A 24,676-nucleotide genomic window follows, 5' to 3' on the forward strand; every position below is an offset into this window, starting at 1 on the left:
CCTAGCCCGAGCCCAGACCGAGACCAAAGGGCCGATGGCGGGGGTACCCGATGGGACCATGGTCTAACGACGGGCGAGTTGGAGCCCACTGGCCACCGTCACCGTCACCGTCACCGTCACGCTCACACATGTATGGCAAGCGGAGGCTAACTGTCCCCGTTAGATCGGACGGCGCAGCGTTATCCTCAATCGAAACCGAATTATTTAAAACCACAGAGACAGAGAGGGAGGGACAGAGAGAAAGAGAGTGGAGACAGAGAGAGGTAATAAACGGACGGAAAAAGAGAGGAGAGAGAAAGAACGAACTAGAGAGAGAGAGAGAGGAAAAATCGAGCGAGTTTCCATTTCCCGGCGATATCTAGGGTTTCCCGGCATCCCGATCCTCGACTTTCGGCGTCCGATCTATTAAATGTACGGGGCTTCGAGTTCTCCTTCCTTCTCCTTGTCTTGCCTTTTCTTTTGGGGAAAATTCTCCATAGTTTGTTTTCTCTTTTACCCGATTCTTCTGCTGCCTGGTTTTTTATTTATTTTTTTCTTTTCCACACATTTATTGTTGAGGTTCTCGTTGTATTGAATCAGATTGGTTTTGTTTCATATTCTAGTGTGCATGCTTGATGGTTTGTGCCGATTAGGGTTTCTAATTTGTTGTCGGGTCGTCCGGATCTATGCTGATTGATTGATGAGTATGAGTACTCTTTAGGGGATTTATTGTGCTTAATTTTTTTGGGAATATGTGTACGGCTTGCGTGAGATTGTGCCTTTTTCTTTTTCTTTCGCACCGCCTTTGTTTTTGTCTGTCGGTGTGTTTTTTCTGGGGTTCGAATTTGACTTACCATTTGCGGTGGGTTTGCTTTCGATTTTGTTAAATTGGGGTGAACATGTCTGGTTGTATCCTTGAAGGTTCCTGATGTGTCCCTTTCTCTTTTCTTTTTCAGTTGGTTAACTTAGGTGTGGGTTTGACCCATTGTTCGTGATTGTGTGGTTTCTTGAATTAGGGGTTTTAGGTTTCGAATGAAGCATAAAGATGGATATGCTTTCTTGAAGTGGTGGTTGCTTACGTTGTTCTTTGTGCATCTGAACTGAGATTTTAGTTTTGTGCACTAGAATCATATTCTCTGTCCACTTTTGTTGTTCTTCTTCCTCGTTGCGATCTATTTATCATGTGGTGCTGCAGTGTGGTACACATTTTTGATATTTGTCATATTATTCTTGTATTCAATTCAGCATGTAAACTTGGTTCGTTAAGACTATTATCATTGTACTTCTCTTTCTAATGACTCGCCTTGCATTATTTGGACATCAGTTATGGTTTTCTTTGAATGTTATGCACCTGAATAGTTGGATAACAACTTCCTATGCTCCTGAATCATCTGGTTATGGAATGATGCTTTTGATATATTTCTTCCCTGGATCAGCCATTGTTTGCTTTATTTATGATAAATAGGCTGTCTGTTTGCATTTCGATAGCCTGATTTGAAGTAGTGCTTAAAGATAGCAATAGGGTTAGACATCTTTTCGTGTTTACTCAACTTGCTGATCTGTCCTTCAGGACCACCATGAGTGAAGAGGGAGAACGATTGTGCCCCTTGTGCACAGAGGAGATGGACATGACCGATCAGCAGCTTAAGCCGTGTAAATGCGGCTATGAGGTCTGAATGTTTATCATCAATTCTGATATTGTATAATGTATATGTTGACAATGACAATTTCAGCCACTTTCTAACCTTTGAACTTGTTCGTTTATGACAACAACCAGCTTGTGTCTCTTTTCTATGTGTTCTAATGCTCCAATTTGATTTCTCTATTTCTTTTTATGAACTTGATAAAATTGAATACATTATCGATTGCAGTATCTATATCCATGTGAAATTTTAGATGCTGTCATCATGCTATAAAGTATGAACCAATATTTCTTGTCTGGTTGTTTTTATAACTTATCTTTGGCATGTAAGTTTTTACTTTTGACCTAATCTTGTTTATGTAAGATTTCGTTTACCACCTTCTAGGTATGTATTTTTAGCTTTACATGTCTATTTATGTTTTCCAAGTGAGTTTTTAATTGGCTAATTGATGAAGTCTCTAAGTGGAACTTTGCTGGTCCTTGTAATTGTTTTTCTCACTTCTCTTGGTTATGCATTTGACATTTTATTGAGAAATGTCAGGTTTATCCTTAATATCCTTAATATCCTTGCCCTTTATTTGTTTTTAACAACAGATATGCGTTTGGTGTTGGAACCATATCATGGATATGGCAGAGAAGGATGAAAGTGAAGGGAGATGTCCTGCTTGTCGAACACCTTATGACAAGGAGAAAATTGTTGGAGCGACTGTCAACTGTGAAAGGTATATCCTGAATATGGCAGAAAATTATGTGTCTTTACATGCCTTACTTTGATCCTTTGTCTTTTCTCCTGTGCTTGGTATAGTTGATGGCTAGGAAGGAAGAATTTTCCTGCTAATGGTTCTTTGTAGCTTTAACTTTCAAAAACTTTGTCATGTCTGCATGATTCAGATGGTCTGGCCTTTTCTCCTCTACTGGATACTATTGATACTTAGTAGGAGTGGGACAAACTTTATGCAGCTGCCAGTTATAGTAATTTTTTTTCCTTTTCAAATGTTGCTTGTGATAGACTAATAGCGTGTAACTTTTGATCTTGCCTCGTGTTTGATCAGGTTGGCGGAGATGAATTGTGATAGAAGACAGAAAATGCAGAAGTCAAAGACTAAAGCATCTGAAGGCCGTAAACATCTTAGCAATGTTCGAGTGATTCAGAGAAACCTGGTGTATGTTGTTGGAATACCTCCTAATTTGGCAGATGAAGAGGTATATGTACAAACTGACCTAGTGTTTTTTTCTTTATCCTATTGTTCAATAGCCTGTGGCTCATCTGGAGTCCCAAGTGCGCTGTTTAAGGTAGATTTTCTGGAGGTGATCAGTGACACAGATATTATCATGATGTTGATGGATTTTATCAATTTGTCCAGGTTCTTGAGAGGAAAGAATATTTTGGTCAGTATGGGAAGGTTCTGAAGGTGTCTATTTCTCGAACTTCAGCTGGTGTTCCACATACTACTAACAATACTTTTAGTGTGTAAGTTGGTTTAGCATTATTGTGCGTCAATTCTAGTTTTTGTTGTAATTTTGCTGTCATGGGTGCTGCTTGGTGGATTAATTTGGAATCAAAATCTGAACCGAGGGAATCCATTGTCATTTCATTTCCTTTTTAATTTGTTCAAGCAGCATTGCCTCTTTTATTTTCTGTATTTGTCCTTTGATTGATGGTGTTACCAAGTTCTTTTTGATTTTTTTGTCTTCTAGATATATTACTTATACAAAAGAAGAGGAGGCAGTTCGATGTATTCAAGCAGTAAATGGTTTTGTGTTAGAAGGAAGGCCTTTGAGGTGAACTACGCCCTCTTCATTATTTTGACCTTTAAAATGATTGGACAGAAAATGGTTTAAACGAGACATCTAATTGCTTTCTTGAATACATAATGCTTGCTTTACAGGGCACATTATGGAACTACAAAATATTGCCATGCATGGCTAAAGAACATGGTACGTCATGGTTGTAATTTGGAAGTCTTTGTTTCATGATTGTTAGACTGTGTTTCACTTATTCAAAGCATATTATTCTTTCCCTTCCAGCCATGTAGCAATCCAGAATGTTTGTATTTGCATGATGTTGGAACTCAGGAAGATAGCTTTACAAAAGATGAGGTTATATCACCTTGCATCAGGTACAATGAATTTTATCCGTCTGTTTGATTGTTTCTGGCATGTCATTTTTCACAACATTCTCAATGCACAACGTAATGGTTAGAAACTGCATAAATGCTGGATAATTTTTGAGCCATCTGAACAGAAAAATGTGTTTTGGGACTGTTTTTGTTCTTTATATTATAAACTTGCCAAAACTCATTGGGCTTTCATGGGCTTGCCTGTTCGAGTTGGCTTGAGACCATAAAAAAGAGAGGGTGACCAAAAATTAAGCTATCTCAGCCTGATTGGTAATCAAGCCTCTTGGCCCTGGCCTGGTAACAAAATTCAACAGGCAGATGCTGGTGAAGCGGCGCAGCTCTAGCCTACTAAGGGCTGGGCCTGCATTTTTTCTGAACTTTCTATTGAAATGCATGGCTGCTTCGCCAACACCATATAAACTGATGCCTAAGTGCTTAACTTTAGAATGTGTAGAACTGTTGCACATTATAGATTTCATGTTTTACGATCACAAATATTAATTTCTCTTGTTATACTCCCGTAGTTGTTTGCTTTGCCCTTTCCAAGTGTTTGCTTGATTTCTTCGGCATACATGTTTGATTCATTCTCTGTTTTGGCTGGAATGCGACTCTAGATATGATTTGTCATGCTGACATGTTAAGTTAGAAATACCAGGTTCTGCATCATTTCAGTTTGATACTTTGATTGAATGTTAAAAGATAATGTCAGAACTATTTGTATCACTAGAGGTTTTCATTATGTGTTTTTTATGTAAGCGCGTGTGAAAGTAGAAGCCTAGATTATTTTGTAGGGCTATGTTTATTGTCTAAATGTTTTAATTGATCTCAGCCATGTTGTAAATAGCATTGAGGCAAAGTGAAAAAACATAAGCACGGAGTGACTAAACCATAAGCATCATAAGTTGCTCTTTCACCATAAGAACAAAATATTAACTAGTTGTAAATAGCATTGTGCGATGAACAAAATATTAACTAGTGACGTCAAATAAATGTCATGGCATTCCTCGATCATCATATATATTTCTCAAAAATTTTCCACTAAGGGAATGGAATTTTTCTATTGTCAGAACTGTAAACAATATGTGAATAATGATTCAAAATATGTACCTGCTTGAACAAACTGTTTGACATAAATAGTATGCATGTAATGCATCCGAAATTTCTGCACTTAGAAATATATGAATGAACATGAAAACATATAATAGTTATTCAACACTCAATTATGTGTACAATTGTATGGTAAAAAAATTCAGAAAATTACTGAACTCATAGGTCATCTAGATATAGATACTTATGGTCCCAGCATAAAACACGATAAATGAAACCTAAAAAGTAATGAAACATATTTAGTTATTCAACCATTGAACATATAATTGTTATATACACACTTTTAGACACGCATATGCAGTGCATGCACACCCTGCACACATAAATAGACAAAAATATATTCCATCTCAACAGAGAAAAAGAACAATGACTCATGAAAACACAAATGACGGAATACAAAGCAAGAAGAAGAATATAAACATAAGAGAGAACTGAAATCGAAAAAGAAAGGAAGAGGATGAGGAGCAAGGAAGAAAGAAACAGAGGAGGAGGAAAGGAAATAACAAATAAGAAGAAAGCAGAAGAAAGGGGAAAATGACTAAGATGAATACGTGGAAAGCGAAAAAGGGAAGAGAAGAAGAAGAAGCAGAAGGAAGATGGAAGACAAGTGTAATGAGAAAAAAAGGAAGGAAATGTTGCCAGAGCTTGTGGAGCTTGCCAGAAATCACCAGAAGTCCTGGTGTGGATGAATACTATAGGGTAGTGGAAAGTGCCTAATGGGTCGCCTCATCCCTTTAACAGTTTAACTACATTTATTTATTTATTCAGCATTAGGATGGTCAAATGAGGGCTCTGACCTTGAAGCCCTTGTTTGGTCATCAATCATCATAGGAGCTGGGTGCATCTAATCTGGTGTGCTTTGAGGGAGGTGATGCCTTATGGCGCACGAGATCTGTGCTCCCTATCTTTAACCCTTCAGGCCTGCAACTTCTCTCAAGGCAACTCAGGGTGCAAAATTAACAACAGTGATTCTCAACTTGCTGGGTTGGGGAACCAAATCTCCTAATTGCAATCTATAAGTTGATGATAGTTTTTATTTTTTGTGAACTTTTAAAGCAATATTCTATTTGTTAAATTGCTTTTTAGTTGCTTCTATTTGAGGTTCTTTTCAAAATATAATTTTGAATGGAACATGGAATGTTGAGGTGAGTTTTCTGTCAAAATGTTGTGCTTCAGTAAAACATGTGATGAGGCCCTTGTAGGTTTGTCAAGAATTGTGGATTTTGATGGTTATCAATTAGATATTTATTATAAGGTTCATTTTAAAAGTATGGTTCCTACTAATAGTCTTCTTGCAAAGTTATTATCCATACGTGGTTTTCTGGTTCAATGGTTGGATGCTTTGAAGCCTCCTCAAGATATTAGAAATTACAGGGCCCTTAAATTGCATTTCTCTTGAGGAAGATGCAATACCACTGTCAGGTGATTTGTTGTAATTAATTGTGTGCTTATAGATGTATTTTTCTTATTTATTTATTGTCTTATATTTCATTTTCCTGGACATCAGTTTTGAGAAACAATGAATGACATTCTATGTATGGGGAGGCTTTAATTGACCCACCCCATTTGAACAAATGCTTCTGTTTTTTGCTGACTTCACCTTTGTCAGTAAAGGACTAAAGTCCTACAGATACCTAGTGCATCCAATCATTTGCAACGGCGTTCAGGAAATGTCTTGCCACCTCCAGCTGATGAATTGTGTAATAATGGCATTCCTATTTCAGGGAAAGTGTTGCCCAAGGCACTAGCTTCTGTAAGTCATTCTTTTCACCCTTATTAGGTTTTCAAATGATAGGGCATTTTGACACATTGATTCTGTTGTATTGGAAACGTTACTGTATTCATGTTTGGCAGGTTGTACCTTGAGCCCTAATGAACATTCTTCTTCTTGCAGAATCCTTTAAACCATATAACTTCTCCTCCTAATGGTAACCCAGGAAAATCAAGTGCCCTTCCTGCAGCAGCTTCCTGGTATATAGATCAATTTGGAGTCATTTCCTTCATAACTATTTTATCTGTTGTTAAGATTTGAATCTGTTGGCCACAGGGGTTTGCGTGCTGCAAATGGCAAAACCGCATCTCCAAATAGTGTTCCTTCACAGGGATCTGGTGCACATAAACAAGGGTTATGTAATGGTTCAATTATTTCTCCCCCTGCAGTCTCATCTTCTGCATGTGTCAGTGATGAGTTTGCTACAAATTTGGATAGTGGTTCCCTGCGACTAACAGCTAAGAACAATGGAAGAAGTGCCACAAATGTTCCCAGAGAGGTGCCAATAGATTCTGCAGTTGCTACTGCTTCTAGTCAGGTGCCATCTGTAGCTGCTTCTGTGAATATAGATAGCAGAGGCATCACAGCATCTGCAGAGCGTGAGGATTCATCTAGCTTGTTACTTGGCAGAGCTGCTGATGGAGCTTCTTCATTCAATGTAGTTCCACCAAGTTTATGCTATGCATCATCATCGTCAAGCTCTAATTTCCACCTTGGCAATGGTCAAGTGAGTGGTGGTAAAGGGTATGACACAAACTTTGACAAACGTCCGGTCCTTGAAGATGAGACGTCTTCTGATTCAACCCATATTAATTGTAAGCATGAACATGATGAACCTTTGGCATATCAGACTTCAATGGAAGCTGCTGAGATGCCTGAGCGTGGAACTGGCCAAAAGGAAATGGATTGCAGTAGAGATTGGGAAGTGGGAACACTGGCAGATGCTGCAAGGGATAAACATTTGTCACCTGATAATAATCTGGGAGCCCAACATCTAGAATCTTCTGAGGGTCTGATAAGGCATCAGTCATCCAGTCCTCCCACGATATCAGAACACAATGTGTCTCCTTCTATGCAACATAATGATGCTGCTGGTGTGGGTGATTGGTACAGCTTGGCTGGTAAGGCAGTTTCTGATTTTCATGGTCTTAGTGGGTCATTCAACCATGAGCATAATTTTGCTCCACTGTCCTGTACATTGAGCAATTCTATGGCGCAAGACAATTTGAAGAACTTTTGCAGCCCTTCTGATGGATGTGGTTTGTCTAGTGATCATTTTGATCCTGGCAGTAAGGTTGAACATGCTAGGCTTTTGAAAGGGCTTGAAAGTGACATTTTTTCAGTAGATAACAGTGATTATTTAGCAGAACCTGGAGAAAGCAGTATCATTTCAAACATCTTGTCCATGAACCTTGATGGTGCCGATGATCCTCTAACCTCTGTAGAAAGTATTACAAAGTTGTGGTCAAGTGAAAGTTGTAAGTCCTTAGTTAAACCTACTGCTGTAAGGAAGCCAATAAACAGCAATCAGTCTCGGTTCTCATTTGCACGGCAGGAAGAATATGCAGGGCAGACTGGATATAGTGTGCCCAACAGAAGTCATGCACAGAAAAGCTTTATTATGGCAGACGCTGGGGAAGTAAGAGATCCAAGTCTGCTTAATCAAGCAAGTATTTTTCCAACTAATGATCGTGTGTTTCTTCCTTCAAATAGGACTGGTAAGTTTCAAAGATTTCAACGTGTTTGGGTTTCTGTATACTTTAGCCAAAATGGTTTTAGAGAAAATTTCGATTCTGTTGTACAGATATTTAAGGAGCTACAATAGGAATAATAGAATAAGATCAAGAAAATTAATAATATTAATTATTTTTAGCATTCTTTTTCAAAAATTTTGATTTTATTAGCATGCAGAGATAAGATGTCTGAAAATTTTGACAATTTTTCTTTTTAAAAAAATACACATGATTTAATAGGCTGCTAAAGAAGATTTGGTTCTCATGTTTAAAAGGGAATTTCATATTCAAAGGTAACATGACCTCTTCAAAAGGGTCACCGCATCCGAGTTGACACAACTCTGGTGTAAGTGCACAACAGGCCACTTGCTTTCTTTTTCATTGAATCATTAATAAAATCATAGCTTATGGACAATCTTATTTCTATTGTTTGTGGACAATTATATATATATATGTGTGTGTGTGTTTATATATTATGTGTCTGTGTGTGTGTGTGTCTATGTGTTTCCTTGCTACACCTGCACCATTTTTTTTTTCCAAAAATGCTGCAGATATAGATTCAAAGTCAAAACTGTTAAGGACATGAAAAAATTAGAGGGAGAGAATAATCAAGTAGTAAACCAGTTAAAAACCAGTAGTTATCATGTTATGCTAAACAGGTTGAGTTGGATCGTGTGCAGGCCTTCAATCATTTGAAAATTTTACTAGTGAAGGGCTATCCAAAGCCTGTCTCCAGATACGGACCAATTTCAAGACCCAGTCGTCAAGAGCCAATCTGTGTTTGGGCCCACTAAAAATTTAATTAAGCATGACCTTCACTTAAAGCACGACCTAACTAATAGTTTGGATTCATTTGCAAAGATAACCAAAAAAATCCATTTAAGACTAGAAAGATAAGAAAAATACAAGAAGAGCCTGTAAGATGCTTATTTGTATCTGAAAGAATGTTAAAGGTCAATTGGTAGCTAGCCTCTTTAAGTTCTGACACAGAAATATATTTTGTATATCAAAGAGTATTTTGTTTAAATAAACTTCTCTTAGTATTTGCTTACCTTGAAGAGTTTAAAAGTTAAAACAATACCGTGTGCATTTTAAACAAATTCATGATTATTCAACTCATCAAAAAGTTGTTGCAGCATACACTGTTTTTAAGACAACAGTCTTTTATCCACACACGATTGTTAGGGTTCAGCCTTAACAGTAAAACATTCTGGATTGAGCTCAGTCCAGGTGTTCTGGGGCTGGCTGTTCGATAGCAAGCTCAGACAGGATTGGCCTGAGATTAGCACATGTGCTGCTCTAACTACTACATCTGTGTTCAAAATTTTAAAAAGAAACAGCCTATAATAGAGATATTAAGATCATTCAGGGAATATACTTTGATGTTGTGCCAACTGTTTAAAAGCTACAAGCAAACAGATAAATATCTTCTTGGCTAAAGTAGGGAACGAATGTGTGCATTACACTCTTCGGGGTAACCAATTCACCATTGCTTTCCCAGATTGAGCAGTACCTATGGTCCACTACAAACACTTCGTATCCAGCATAGTCATAAATATCGGGGTACATTAAGAATATTAATTTCAAATGCTTTTTATTGGTAAAATTTGCGTTATTTTTAAAATGCACCAAACAAATATTTCTTACACCTTTTTGTGATGTTTTTCTTTTATGGAACAAGTGCTTTTTCAAATGTATTTTTAGCGTAGTTTCCATTTTTTTTGTTTCTTTAAAAAATTTAATTCTGTTTAAAAATCTTTGTCAATACGTTTGTACTTTGTAAGGAAATTTTAGTTATTTTTTATGTATTTCTGTTCTCTTGAACTCCAAGCGTTTCATGATAAAAGCAATTTTGTTTAAAAATATCTGATAAAAATCTTGCCTTTAAATTCTAGAGAAGGATTTTGTGACCATGATACCATGGTATTCAGTTTTCCTTGTTTCTGCTTTTAGTTGTGGCTGAAGATCATGATATTTAGGAAGTAACTCTTACAGTAATAAGTTTGGCACGGTTGCCATCACACACGCTCGAACCATTTCCGTATCAAGGAGTTGTGACTATGCCAATATGTTAAATTCTTCTGTTTTACATCGTGTCTAACAGAATGCTTTTCAAAAGCAGCATCAAGGGCTCCTGTTTCAGCTCCTCCTGGATTTGTAATGCCAACCAGACCACCACCTCCAGGATTTTCTTCAGTGGAGAGAATGGATCCACCTGGCTTTTCATCTCATGATCTCATGGAACGAGCTTTCAACTTTACATCCTCTAGTCAGTACCACTCCATCAATTGTTAAAAATGATAGCATTTGCTTATTAGTACCCCAAATTGACCTTAGTACCTCCTATTTACAGGATCAGGAAGTCAGCAGCTGGATAATGGCAAAGTGCAGAGTCAATACCAGATACCAGTTAATATGGATGCTCCAGCCTCCATTGATGTAGAATTGATTGATCCTGCGATAATGGCTGTTGGAAAGGGGAAACTTCCAATGGAGTTTCATCATTCAGGCTTGGATTTAAGAACTCAATGTGCTCTGCAGTCTGGCACTTTTGACGTTGATCCAAGGATCCAGTTGTTGATGAAAAGGCCCTCTCCAGCTACCCAGAACTTGGGATTTTCAGAGCCCGTTGGCAATGGCTTTTCCCATCTCATAGATTCACTAAGCAACAATCTCTCTATGTTTGTGCCAACATCCTATCAGCAATCTATAAGGGCTTCCCACTTTGGTAGTGGTGAGCAGGAGAGTTGGTCTGGGATCCAAGGTAACAGCGGTGTCAGCTTGCTGGAGGCTGCAGAGAGCCGAAGATTTGGCTTTGATAATCACTTCCCTGCTTATGATGATCTTAGATTTCGGACACCTAGCTCTGGTGATATCTACCACAGAGCATTTGAGAAGTAATGAGCATTGGATTCCGAAATAACAGAACTCCACCCTGCAATGCTGTAAGAATGGATTTGAGCAGCATCTGGATGAACTACATCTCCTGAGGGTTGATAGATGTGTCTACATGTCTATCATCGCTCCCTCCTAACATTTGCAGTAAGGCACCACAGTTTCTCTCCGATGGTTGAATCTTTTTTATTTGATTTGCTCATGGAGTGTTTATTTGGTAAATTTCAGGGTTATTTTTCTGGCGCGGACTTGTCTGCCTATTTTGTCTACGTGGTGAGATTGCATAGTCAGTGGCGAGCTACAATGTGGGGAGATCTCCAAATGATTTGTGTCTGCCTATCTGGAAATACATTTTGCCTGCCCAGGTAATATGTTCGATGTGCAGAGACTGGGTTCATTTTTTTATGTACAGATATTTTTCTTGTTTGTTTACTAGATTGTTGGCCTTCGAATGCCTTGTAAGCTAGAAAGGCGATGATGAAGTCCTTACTAGTGATTTAGCATCTGCAAAGTTCAAGCATCATGAATATTACTACATCATTTGCAGTTATTACAAAGATATGTTAGACGTTTTGTATCCTTTTCTCTCTTTGTTATTTTCTGTGAAAACTAAGCCAACATTTTCGTGCATTTAATGTATTGAGCTTGTAAGCAGGGCTACCTGGTTCAGAAATCAATTTACATTTTCAAGAGCTGTAAGCAACGAAAGGACGGGATAGAAATCAGGAGGAGGTCCCACTCTTATGAAAAATTGAACTCCTCCTGGAGTCATGGATGGAAAGGGAGCCGTCAATTTTGATCCATGTAGATCTTGAACTTGTGGCTGTCAAAATATGGGTGTTCTAAATTTAAAAGAATGATAGATAAATGGATCGGTTGCCTGGTATTATTCTGGGCTTCCATGAACAAGTCTGGACCATCGTCACAAACATCAAGTTTTATGAAAGCGTCATGTATGGCGTCCCATCCATCACGGACGGCTCTCTTTCTCGACCTCACACACACTCTCTCTCTCTCGTGGGCACACACAGAAGACGGCAGTTGACATTCACCGACTGCTCTCCCATACTGCTGAATCCTTCGACTTTCTGCAAAATGAGGGTGTAATTGTAAGCCAAAATCGGATTTAACTGGTAGCAGCTTTAATGGTCTTTTGCTGTCCAGATTTGTGTCTGAAATTCAATGTCATTTGAAATTGGAATTTGTGGGTACCTGGATCTTGATTGAAGTGACGGGTTGCCTTTGTGCGGTTCTGCATGAGCACTTCCCTTGCGATGCAAGGTGCATTGCTGGGTTTTGAACCGGAGATGGGTCCTTCAATGTGCATTTTTCTTATTGTTTTCCTTATTATTTTTACACCAACTTACCTTCCAACTATTACTTTTCTTATTTTAAACTAACTTATAAATATAAGTATATATTATGTTTATTTTTCAATTTTATGATAAATGGTTAGGGTATATTAAAAAACGATTCCACTGAACCAGAACAGCTCCACTGAATCAAGTCTTATACGTGCGATCGGTAGACTTGTGACCGCCATTCAGATAATAAGCGAGCCAAAAAAATTCATGAAAAACCCATGTTCTATCTCACGTTCGAAGTAAGGACTCCATGTTTATGAATTTGCGTCTAGAGACACAGATTGCCAATTATCGTCAAACAATAACTTCCTTTTTACTACAAATGTTTGAAAACAGCTTCTGGTTTATCTAATGGATTTGTTTATATGACAGTAACAAAGGATGGAGCAATGCTTATACGTAAGAAAATCGTTCACAAGGATGCTTGAAAGAAAAGAGTCATTGAAGAACGAACAAAGATAAATAATGAACAACAATTTTTGCTCGTGTCCGCATCTTCGGGTCTTAGACACGCGCCCAGGAGAGAGTGATCCTTGTGACAGAATTCAAAATAAGTTCACCAGAAAGCACCTTGGCCCTATACCGGAACAGAACAAGTTGTACGTCAAGCCTGAAAAGATGAGACAATGTGAGGGGCTGGAACTGGCGAAAATACTCTTGATAGTGAAGACCCTCCTTATAAAGACAAAAACTGAATTGGACAAAATAATCGCTTGTAAGAAAATGAAAATGCTGCTTTGGTAAAAGTAGTTAAGATATGGGTTTCTATGTTGGCTGGAAAATTAATGTAGTGTTTGGATGACACTTTAAAACAAATTTTTGAAAGCAAAACTTATTTTTTTTTGGCCTCCAAAACAATTTTTTGTAGAATGTTTGGCAAAACCACTTTTTTTCAAAAAATCTAAAAGCACGGTTTTTAAAAGGGATTGAATACCTCGGTCGTTCCATGTTATTCACAAAGCAATTTTTAAAAAATGATTAAAATTTATTTTCTCACAAAACTAATCTTTTCAAAATATTTTTCTAAAGGTGCCATCCCTAATTTTTCTTTGTTTATTTTAAGCTTTTAGAAAATAAGAAGAAAGAAAGTCCGCTTTAAAATTTCCAAAGCCAAGAAATTGCGGAGCACGTTTGTCCAGCCAAATGCCAATGGAGTAATCCAAGATTTCTATCAGATCTGGATTTATACGGACCGGATCCGATAGGATCTGAAAAAGCCCAAGTGCCAAGCTCTTATATCTATGCCTTCCCCTTTCAAAATTCTCAAATTTGAGTGTGTGCGTGTTTGTGTTTGAGAGGGTCTATCCCTCGCCATGGCAAATCCTGCCGTACCACCGCTGCATCGCTTCTTCCTCCCTCTCGACTCTTGATTGGAGAGGATCATGTGGAGGCTCTCCTCAGCCTCCTGCTCCTCCTCTTCTTCCATCTCTGTAGCCACTAATCTCAGAGCCATGCTGTCCCCTTCATCCTTTCCCTCTCCCCCTTTCGCCCTTGTTCGTTTAAGGACCACCAGCCTCCTCCCAACTGCTTCTTATTCTTATTCATCTTCTTGTTCTTCACCTTTCGTCAATTCTCTCCTTGTGATCCGATGTCGAGCCTGCATCTCCTCCTACTCCAGAATCCTGCCCTCGTTCCGTCATTATGGCTTCTTTTCCAGCCTGAATTTCCGGCCTTTCATCGGGGGCGTTTCCCCTTCTGCTTTTTCAGGCAGCGAGGTGGAGTGGAAGGAGCACGACTCGAGCGCGGATATCGGTGGCGATGAGGATGACTACCGTCAGCTTTTGCTTGAGGTGCAGCAGGAAAAGCAGGGAAGATTTATTCCTGTGAATGCCTTCTTCCTGTGCACCAGGTTGATTATGCTTCTGTGGGCTGGTTGTTTTCCTTTTTTCCTTGCTTCTTCTTTTGGCTTATGTTTCTTTTAAAATATCGAAATTGGGTTTTAAGATTGTGGTGTTGGGACGTGCAGTGTGGATTTGAAGAGCTTGCAGTCACATAATGCGTCCAATGTGATACCACCGAGTTCTCGTGCGTCGAATTACGTGGTACTTAGATACCCAACTGCGAAGCCTAGTCCCAACGTGAGTGGTTTTTTCCTTTTCTCCTCTTCTTCGCCTTTATGCATTAATTATCAACAAATGGTAGCTGGACATAGGAGAAAGATGGAGACCTTTCATTGTTATTATTTTTATTTTTCCGTCCATTGATTGTGTTTGCTTTGATTTCATTTTTCATTCTTTTTGTTGGCTACTATTCTGCTTTCTGCTCTATCCTATGCTTGGGGTTGGCATTTTTTTTTTCTATCAAAAAGCATTGGATATGATGACTTTTTTGTTCTTTGGATGCCGTGATAGTCTAAGTGGTGTTATTTAAAAAAAGTTTTCCTTTGTTGATGGATTCTTGTTGCAAATGCCTTCTTAATGCATGGATATATATGCTTGTTTAGTACATTTGACTATTTCTATGATGATCTGTATGATCTTTCTATGCTTTATTTTTTTTCCCATGTTTCTTTTCTTCTTAGGTACCATGTGTATGTGCACACTGACACATTCTTGATTGGTACATTAAACACTTTAAATGCCTTTGCATCTTATATGATCTTTCTGGTCATCTTTTTCCTTGTAATTGAACCAGGAATAAATTTTTGTTGTTGCAAATATTTTCTGTGTGCTTGCACGAGCATGCCACATGAATGTGTGCATGTCTTATGTAGAAATGTTTGCTCTCCTGAATCTTGGCCTCTTGTTGATGCACAAGGGTGCTGCCAATCCTAGCTTTGTCCAATTCAATGGTGGAGCACATTAGTCTGAGTTAAGATTGGGCTTGCATTACTTAGTTGTTAAGGTGTCGCCTACGTGACACGTAGCTGTGGACTACTCGTCAGTCCACATCTTACGCCTAAATCCATCAGTTAGGCATGGGGTGTGGGTTTGGCGCTTAGGCTGTCACCTAGTCCATTTGGAAGTTTGGGTGACTTTAGCTTCTGATACTTGATTTGTTTTGCTTACCAAGATATGTTATTCCTTGATTTTAGCTTAATTTTATTGCAGGGAGCTTGATTTGACCTAGTGGTTGCAAAATTTTATGTTGAAAACAGAGAATTTTTTTTACAAGTATCTCAGAAAATTACAATTTGTGCAGAAATTAGATTGCTTGCAAGGTCTATCTTTTACCTGAATTGATTGAGTTAGGATTGTAAGTGTGATTTGAGTTCTGCTAATGTTTGCATTAGGCAGCTTAAGTCAGAGTCGTGTAGGCGGCTTTTACAGTCTTTCAAATTTGTTCATATTCAGTTGCCATCTACCATAGATCCAGTTTTGAGAGCACATATTTCAAAGTTGGTACTAGTCTGGTTATTTTCTGGTACTAGTTTGGTTATTTTCTGGTACTAGTTTGGTTATTTTCTGTTTCATGTATATTGTTTTAGGTCAGTTTCAGTTCTACAATGAGAAGTCTATCATCTGGTTTAAATTCAATGCATTAAACATTTTATTTTGCTGTTTTATATGTTGATTTTGACTAATCCTAACTTGCTAACATGCTAACATAACACATAAAACATAAAGCTAACAATTTAGAATTAAAAATAACTAAGCAAATTGCAACAACTTCTGGATGCCTTTTTAGGCTAGGCGGGCCTAGGCGGCGGCCTGCCGCCTTGACATCTAAGGCTTGCAATGGTGTGAGTAAAACTCACCAATTGGAATTGGGTTACCCAATGTAGCCTGAATTCCAATTAACTTGAAGGGCCTGTGTTAATGAGCTATGTGTAGCACAAATCTATATGTGTTATAAACAATGTTTTCGTAGGAAAATTCATGGCACACATCAAAACATTAGCTGGCTCCAAACACATGCCTAGCAGAGTAAAGTCAGATTGATCTTTAGGGAAGAAAATAACTTTCATTTGGAGCTCTGAGAACTTTAATTTGAGGCCCTTGAGGGCCTCTGAGCCAGAATCTCTGCCTCTGTTGCACTGCAGCTTTCTGTCATCGCCTAGGCACACTTGCCTTTGTTCAAGGGGGACTTTTACCCTTATACAAATTGTGAGCCGACACTTAATGCTGGTGAATCTATGGTGAGAAAGAGGTAAAGAGTTATGAGGATTTGCTGAGTAGAGGAAGTATTGATAGTCGGTGTGTGTGTGTGTGTGTGAATATGCTTGTTAAGTATATTTGGCTACATTCACCAGTTATATGATCTTTCTGTAGTTAATTTACTCACCAGTTATGTGACCTTTCCGTAGTTAATTTACCTTTTTTTATTCATCACACTGAGGATGAATTTTATCTTTGTCACCATAACTAGAATTGCACCTGTTTCAGGTCTCTAGTGGCTTATCTTTTCAAGAAAAACTCTCATTCGTGATATGCCATAGCATGTTGCTGGAGAGTTGGATGAGGAGGGTTGGAAGTATAAACTATTAAGCTAGCAAATTTCATGTTTTTTCAACAACTACTACAAGCACACTATTTGTAGCTATTTGAACAAATAACATAATTTTGTATGGTAGTGCAATTACTTGATAACTTGATTGAATGACTTCGTCCTGAATAGCTAATTTAAGAAAGCATTGTTGTACAGAAAATTTGGGCTTTTCATCAGCAAGAAATTTCTTTGGGAAGTTTGAGCGGCAGGACATAATTTTTATTGTTCTTTATTGTAACCTCTAAGATGCCATGTGGAAACAAGCATAATTTTTCTAATTTCTCAGAGGAGTAGTGTTGGTATTGTAATAGATCTGCCATGTCTACAGACCACATCTTTTCTCCTGAGCCCTTGTCTAGCAGACCTTGAAGATTTTTTTTTTTTTGATATTTTTTGCAGATCTTTTGGTTCATGAAACTGAAATCTTTGGCATGGTCATGTTAATATTGTTGTGCTTAGCATGTAGATGGTAAACAGTCCTGTATTGAGAGTTTTGCTAATCGGATGCGATTTGTTCTGAATTTTAGGGATCAGACAATGACAGTAATTACTGCTATGTGGTAGTTTTCCAATATGGATCGGTTGTCTTATTCAATGCTGCTGATCATGAAATTGAAGGATTTCTTGGGATTGTAAAGAATCATTCTTCAGGATTGCTCACAGACATGAGGAAGGATGGTAACCATTTAACTATACTGGTCTGCGTCACATAGACACTTCATTACTGATGTATATCTTGTGTCAAAATGACACAACATCTGAGCATCAGATACTTCACAGACTTCACAAACAAAGTCAACACCATCATTCACCCAATTTTTTCTTTCCCTTTATGATCTTATTGTTCTACATTTCCTTGGTTCTTTATTGAGTTTATCCTTTCAAATGTATAATCAGTTACAATACATTTCAATTCACATAATTTTCTATTTCGTCTTTCTATTAAGACGAGTATAAATGGATGATTTCTTTGACTCTTGTTCTTCAGCCTCCAAATCCTTACATCACTGCGTAGTCACAAATATAGGTGATATTGTAGAAATATCATTTTTTTTATTGCCAAAACAGCATAATCCATTTCTAAAAGGCAAAGTTCGTGATATTTACATAATCTCAAGAACAAAATATTTTTCATGATAGTGTCACAATGTTTCCTCTTTTCATGGAGAATCTTCTTAATTTTTTTTGTTTATCATAAAATTATAAAGATTACTTTGAATATATATATATAAATAGTCAGAAATCTGGTAAAACAACTTTTGCCTGAATATATCCTAGAAGAACCATGCCGAGAAAAGCTTCGTATCTGTATGTGTGAGCAAATCATCTTTTATTCTAGGTTTGCAATTCATGCAAACGATATAATGCACATGCGGTTAGATACATGCATGGCTGTAGACACATGTATTTATATGCATCTTCTTTGACGCCAAAGGACTCTTTTTTAATTTTCGAAAATGCAGTTTGCATGGACATATCCCATACATGCATGCTATAGCCAAAACAAAAGTATTATTTCCAGTTTTTAAGGGTGAGGTTTTTGTCGGATATTTTTGGGTAAAGTTGTTTTTCCTGGGTACACTAAAGGAAAATCTTGGCAAATTATTGAAAAATGAAGAAAATCCTAAAAATAGGTGAAAAGAGCACAAATGAGGAACTAATAAGAAAGCAAAAAAACTAAATAAAATGATGAAAATAATGTCTTAATGATGATAAGAATGATAATAACTATTTTATTTAAGTTTAAAGGTGAATCCATGATGTCACTAACCTTTAAAAAGAAGAAACCAGGAAAAAACGGGATAAATATATGTTTTACATTTTTTTCAGGTTTTTTTCGTTGTTATTGTTTGTCTCATTGATCTTACGACATTTTCAAAAATATTGCAATATTTGTGGTTATAATTCATATAAACCCATGTGTTATAGATACTGATTTAGCTTTGGGAGTTTTGAGTAACTTTTATGGTCAAAATGAGGCACTTTCTGCTCCTACCTTTTGTATGTTGGTGTGACTATGTTTACCCATTCATTAAAGAAATGTAGGGATCATTTTTGTCAAGAAGTATGAAGGCCGCCATTTTTCCTATCAAATTCTTCTTAGTCATTTGTCAAGTTCCCTGCTTGGATTTCTTTTCTGCTAGTCTATGTCACATGGGTGCGGGTACCGGTGCTGGATGCGAAAAGTTTCCAAAAAAATTGTGTGCAGGTGCGGTGAGAACATATATATATATATATGTTATTTGTTATATAAGTAATTTTATTTGTCTATATTTTTTAACTTTTTTTTTTATCAAGGTTGCCTTAATTTCATACAAAAGTCAAAGTTTCATTAAATAAATTAAGGGGGGAGAGAGAGAATGGAAAAAAGAAGAAGGAAAGATAGGAGAAGGAAAAAAATGAAAAAAAAAAACAAGAGAAAAGAAGAACAAGTGCGGTCAGCAGCACCCGATTCGGTCTGACTGAGTTGGGTGTTGTGTCGGGCCACACCTGCACCTGCACCCGCACCGGTGCGGGTGCGCCACCATAGTTGGCGCACCTGTGTCACTTAGGTGCTAGTCCTTATTCAACAAATACTTCTTCCTTGATAACTTGTAACTCTCTCTCTTTCTCTCTCTCTCATGGGCACGGTGCATCTTGTCCTATTTTAAAGGGAAAAGGAAAAAGGGACAAAAAGTAAAATAAAATGTGGAACGTAGGTTATGATTAAAGGAGGAGAAGGAAAATAAATAAATAAAAGTGCTTTGTTTGTTGTTGAGGCGTGCATGACATTGGTTTTTTCCCCTCATTTTGTATCTACTCCACTTTTGTATCTAATCGACTTTGTTCTTTCTGGTTTTCACAAACATTGCATGTGTCTTCCCTTGAGATTATATGGTGGAGATTAAGTTGAAATAAAATGGAAACCTAGTTGTATTTTCAAGAGATTGATAGCGCTCAAAGTTAACAAAAAAATTTCAATTAAGGAAACTCATTTGTTTCTTCCCTTGAGGGGCATTTCAGTTTCTTGAAAATACAACTGAATTTCCATTTTTTTGCAATTTAATCTCCACCTTTGGATTTCCTTAGACAATTCTCATCAAATATGACATGAAGATCTGGTAGCTACTTGTTTTCCTATATATATATATATATATATATATATATATATATATATATATATATATATATATATATATAGGGGGAGAGAGAGAGAGAGAGAGAGAGGTTGGGAAATATCAGATTACTTGGGTAAGGGAAAAATCAAACCCATTTAAATCAATTATTAAAATATTTTTTTGTAATCTAACCTTATAGGTATATCTCAAGAGTGGTTTGGTGAGAAACATATATCTAGTCATTTTCGTATTTTAATACACCTGCGGCAATTAAGATTTGGTCATTATGTTCCTTTTTTCATTTTCTTGATTTTTATTTGAAACCACATTCTATCAAAGTTTGTCGAAATTGATATGACCTTTGTGTGGAGGTAATTTTATATATTTTTCTTTGTACTGATAGATTATGCTGTAGTTGAGAAACCTACTTTAGAAACCTGGATGCAAGAGGGCCTTGATTACATAGTGCTAAAAACTTTAAATGTTGATGGAGTGCGTACTATTGGAAGTGTGCTTGGTCAAAGTGTGGCTCTTGATTACTATGTTCGTCAGGTACTGTGTTTTCTTTTTCTTTAATCTTCATTTTCTTTGACTCTTGCAGTATCATAAAAATGTTAATTAGTGCAGTAAAAATCATAAATGCAATTTTCTGCCTTTTAGGTTGATGGCATGGTTGCAGAATTCACTGACATAAACCGTGAGATGGAGAAAAGTGGTACATTTACCATGCAGAGGAAAAAGTTATTTCAGCTTGTAGGAAAGGCAAATTCTAATCTTGCTGACGTGATCCTTAAACTTAAGCTATTGGAAAGGTGATATCTTTTTCTGTATCTTGGCTTTAACCTCTCTCCCTCACACACACACACTCATTCAGGCACTTAAAGATGAACACGTTTGAAGAGTTCACACCCTTCTCTAATATAAGTACTTCTAGAAGATCAGCAATTGTCAGTCTTGTGAGATGATTCTGTTGAGTTAAAAGGAATGTATTTAGGACTGATTGGCAGCAAGAAAACCGAAATTCTTCTTTCTCTGGATTCACCCATTTTAATTGTTGATGCAGTCTATAGTTGCCAAGAGAGTGCACAATAGTTTTATCGTTTGGCAACAACATTGAAGGTTGAGCCCTTCAGTGCATGCAAGGGAGCATCTCATAGTTAAACCTTATTTCTTGTTATGGCATATCTCCCACTTGCATTGACCGCCACATGAAAAGGAAAGCATAAAAGTTGTCACGAAATTGTGTAACCACCATATATGCCTTGAACAATAGGGGGACAGTTCTCGTTTGCTGAGAGGTGCCTGTTTCGAGTACATTAGCAGTTGGATTGTTGCTATTTTACATACTGTTTTTCTTCTGAGTTAATGTGATCTGCTCTGGTTCAATTTATATAAACGATTGAGAATTATGAAATTTTTGCTGTTTCTTGGTCAATTTAGAGAAAAGCTTTGAGGCTGTTCAAAAGTGGATGGCAATGTTGCTTGTTTAGAAGGAAGTACGGCAGCTAGACTTGGATGTGAAAAGTCAGCAACAATCATGTGCACTTAAAAATCTAGTCAAAATTATTGCAAGGGGTGAAAAGGCATTCCAGAAGCCATTACCCATTGTTCTGTTATTATTATTTCAAAACTGACTGGAATAAACCAGTATGTATTTCTCAAAATGATTATAGTGCATGATACATGGTATGTTCCTCAATAGGAAAAAGATTAATGATTATATTGCAAAATATAATATTTGACTCTGAATTTTCCTAGGCAAAAAATATTTTGTTTTGTTTCATTTTTTTTTCCTTGAACACATTGTTATACAATTGGTAGCGACCTTTGCAGGAATAGCAGAAGTCGCTTAAGAGCGTTAATATGGCTCTTAGTTTTTGAATAGAAAATAAGTGGCAGTATCTTGGTATCAGCTAAATTTGACACTTTGTGACAAACATAGAAACGGTTCTTGTGTTGCTTATGCTTTTAAATATTGCATTTTTCTTCTTTCTTTCAGATCAGACATTGCTTGGAAGAGTGCCAATTATGCTCAAATATGGGAATATCTTCGAGATGAGTATGAACTGACTCAAAGATTTGGCAGTCTGGACTTCAAATTGAAATTTGTGGAGGTACCTTGTATCCTTTATCTATCATTCCGTTTTTTGGGGCAATCAAAAGGCAGCATGGTCTAATGTTTTATCTAAATCGCAACTGCTTTTCTCCCTTGTGCAGCATAACATTCGATTTCTACAAGAAATTCTTCAAAACAGGAAATCAGATTTTTTGGAGTGGATAATCATCTTGTTGATAAGCGTGGAGATTCTTATTTCTCTGTACAATATAGTGCGGGAGCAGACAATAGCTCCCTCATGACAGAGTAAACTGTACAGGATACCAACATCCGAATATGTTGCAGTATCTCATACTGTCTTACATATTCGTCATGTAAAAGGGCAAGCCCCTTGTATGTACCATTTTAGATCATCAATGGCTAATATCCCGGGCCATCTTGTAGATTTGTCTAAGTTGCCTGGTTTAGTTTCTCTGATCTTGTATATTTAGATCTTCTGTGGAATTACTGGAAAATGCTTTTGGAAGCTGCTCTAAGTGTTAATGAATTGGTCTTCTTTATTGGATCATGTATCTTATCATCCTTTAGCTGATAAAGAGATGACAGAGGATTTATCAATGTGCGTAAGGTAGAAGCTAGAAAAGAGACGAGGGACAACATTTGAAACTCCAAATGCTGCAAGTGAAAAAAGTCCCTCATCATTATGTTTTTCTCCTTGTTATAAACTTAACCTGAAACTCTCATTGAAACATTGTGTCCAGTATGTACTCTATTTCTAGGTGACCTTGAATGCTGCCCAGATGGCCAGGGTGTTGCTGGGCCTGATGAGGTCATGGTGCACCATCAACTTGGTGAAGTGCATTGACCTCCCCCATAAGCCCGAGAAACATGGCACCCATGAGAATCAAATTGGTGACTTGTTTCTTTGGCATTGCGAGGTCGACCAACTAAGGCTATTTTCCTCAAGGCCAATCTATAGTTTATTTTAGTCAGTTTGTATCGGTCACTTTACTCTATGAAGGCTCCTTGGGCCCTGGCTGGAACCTAGTGCCCTTCCTTTTTACACTGAAAAAACCACAATTTATATTGAAACGGCCTCTCTTGCTTGGGTGCGTAAAGCCTCTTGCTGTGGCTTTGTGGTACAGACATCCGGAGGGGCTTAGGAGAGATTGCCGGCCCTTTTCACCAAGCCGCGCCCCGTTTCCACCGGCCCTTTTTGCCAAGCCGCGCCGTTTCCACTGGCTCTTTCGCCAAGCCGCACCGTTTCCACCAGCCCACGCCTATTGGGGGTTGACATCCATGGGGGTAGCACCCTGCTGAGAGAACCTAGGTGATATTGTGAAAGCAATTAGCATGGTCGTGCCCCTGAAATTTCTAAGCAAGATATACGGAGCTTTTTCTTCCAGCGTTTGTTGAGGTGAAACTCTAGCCTCACTGATCTGTTTAAGACGACGTTTTATCCTTGCACTCCAAAATCCAAGCATGCAAATGGGGATCTCATGAATTTGAAATACGTTTACGTTCTTCAGTGCTGCAATTAACATGTGAAAAGTAGAAGCATTATGGCTTTTTTTCGGCTCCCAGCTTCATGAAACTGTCAACGGGACACCTTAACTCCTCTGACCTATTCTGCCCAATGAATGTTGAGAAAATTTGGTCTTGGTTCTTGACAATTTAGAATATGAAACGTAGTTTACTGTAAATCTTTTAAGCAGCTAGTGGTGCTGGATATGTTGTTGTAACTCTTAATATAGGATTCAAAGCTCCGTGCAATCACCAGTGGCCAACACCTCCTGGGTTTTGGTGAATGTTTTACCTTAAGATAACACTTGGTAGCTGGAACTTTTGTTGCCAAAGGACTGTAGGTTCTTGTCCAAGAGAAATAGGTGTGATAAGGTGCAGCTTTGGATGATGTGTGTGTGTGTGTGGGAGAGCGAGAGAGAGATTACACCCATGAGAATTGAGTTGATCATTTATCTACCCCTCAACTTGACCATGTCTCTTGATATATATATATATATATATATATATATATATAGAGAGAGAGAGAGAGAGAGGGCGACGCAGGTGGGGGGCAAGCTCTCAATAGGCTACCAATAAAATAACAGTGTTGGGTCAATGCTCTTATTGCCGCCATGGCCAATGATGAACCATTTAATTGTTAAGAACAAGACCCTCTCCCACTTTTGAGACAAAGAAAAAGAAAAACACACAAGGATTTTATGTGGTCTGAAGAGACCAAAGTCTTCGAACGTCCATGGCAGCACTGGTTTTTTTCCCCATCTCAGAACACAAATACAAGAGATGCCGGCTCTCTTAAGTTGGAGTTTAGGGCAGCAAACAACGTTGCAAAAACAGCAAATTACAACGGATACCTTAGAAAATTAGAATCAAGCTCCACACTCGGATGGCAATGATGGAACGTCAGCTGCAAAAAAATTGAACATTTAATTCATAGAGAGCCTTCTCCGATATGCCATCTT

General features: G+C 37.7%; 2 protein-coding genes across 4 annotated transcripts; both read left to right on the plus strand.

Moving 5' to 3' along the window:
• Nucleotides 1-228: 228 nt before the first annotated feature.
• On the plus strand, nt 229-12,403 carry LOC116253957 (uncharacterized). 3 transcript variants are annotated; one of them, XM_031628961.2, is made up of 15 exons: nt 229-411; nt 1,550-1,649; nt 2,216-2,343; nt 2,674-2,824; nt 2,986-3,092; nt 3,320-3,403; nt 3,511-3,559; nt 3,650-3,741; nt 6,463-6,601; nt 6,743-6,819; nt 6,896-8,337; nt 10,457-10,621; nt 10,706-11,394; nt 11,476-11,612; nt 11,903-12,403. In XM_031628961.2, coding segments are annotated over exons 1-13 (3,084 nt in total). In that variant the 5' UTR covers nt 229-409; the 3' UTR covers nt 11,254-11,394; nt 11,476-11,612; nt 11,903-12,403. The 3 variants fall into 3 exon arrangements, with proteins under 3 accessions (XP_031484821.1, XP_031484820.1, XP_031484822.1); XM_031628960.2 differs by lacking the exon at nt 11,903-12,403 and having other exon boundaries at nt 11,476-11,826; XM_031628962.2 differs by lacking the exon at nt 11,903-12,403 and having other exon boundaries at nt 10,475-10,621; nt 11,476-11,826.
• Nucleotides 12,404-13,878: 1,475 nt separating this feature from the next.
• Nucleotides 13,879-22,758, plus strand: LOC116254519 (protein RETARDED ROOT GROWTH, mitochondrial-like). Its single transcript, XM_031629958.2, has 7 exons — nt 13,879-14,460; nt 14,578-14,689; nt 17,567-17,717; nt 20,541-20,689; nt 20,798-20,949; nt 22,137-22,251; nt 22,355-22,758. The coding sequence occupies exons 1-7, from the start codon at nt 13,994-13,996 to the stop codon at nt 22,493-22,495; spliced, it is 1,287 nt and encodes a 428-aa protein (XP_031485818.1). The 5' UTR covers nt 13,879-13,993; the 3' UTR covers nt 22,496-22,758.
• Nucleotides 22,759-24,676: the final 1,918 nt, after the last annotated feature.

This window comes from Nymphaea colorata, chromosome 5 (genome assembly GCF_008831285.2).
Source record: "Nymphaea colorata isolate Beijing-Zhang1983 chromosome 5, ASM883128v2, whole genome shotgun sequence".
Classification (NCBI taxonomy): domain Eukaryota; kingdom Viridiplantae; phylum Streptophyta; class Magnoliopsida; order Nymphaeales; family Nymphaeaceae; genus Nymphaea; species Nymphaea colorata.

What these genes read in the sequence shown, in the direction of transcription:
- LOC116253957 (XM_031628961.2), top strand. An exon ending in ACTAACAATACTTTTAGTGT is followed by an intron (nt 3,093 to 3,319) that starts GTAAGTTGGTTT and finishes TTTGTCTTCTAG; the next exon opens with ATATATTACTTATACAAAAG. An exon ending in TTAGAAGGAAGGCCTTTGAG is followed by an intron (nt 3,404 to 3,510) that starts GTGAACTACGCC and finishes CTTGCTTTACAG; the next exon opens with GGCACATTATGGAACTACAA.
- LOC116254519 (XM_031629958.2), top strand. Translation starts at nt 13,994, where the DNA reads ATGTGGAGGCTCTCCTCAGCCTCCTGCTCCTCCTCTTCTTCCATCTCT. An exon ending in TTGATTACTATGTTCGTCAG is followed by an intron (nt 20,690 to 20,797) that starts GTACTGTGTTTT and finishes TCTGCCTTTTAG; the next exon opens with GTTGATGGCATGGTTGCAGA. An exon ending in AAACTTAAGCTATTGGAAAG is followed by an intron (nt 20,950 to 22,136) that starts GTGATATCTTTT and finishes TCTTTCTTTCAG; the next exon opens with ATCAGACATTGCTTGGAAGA.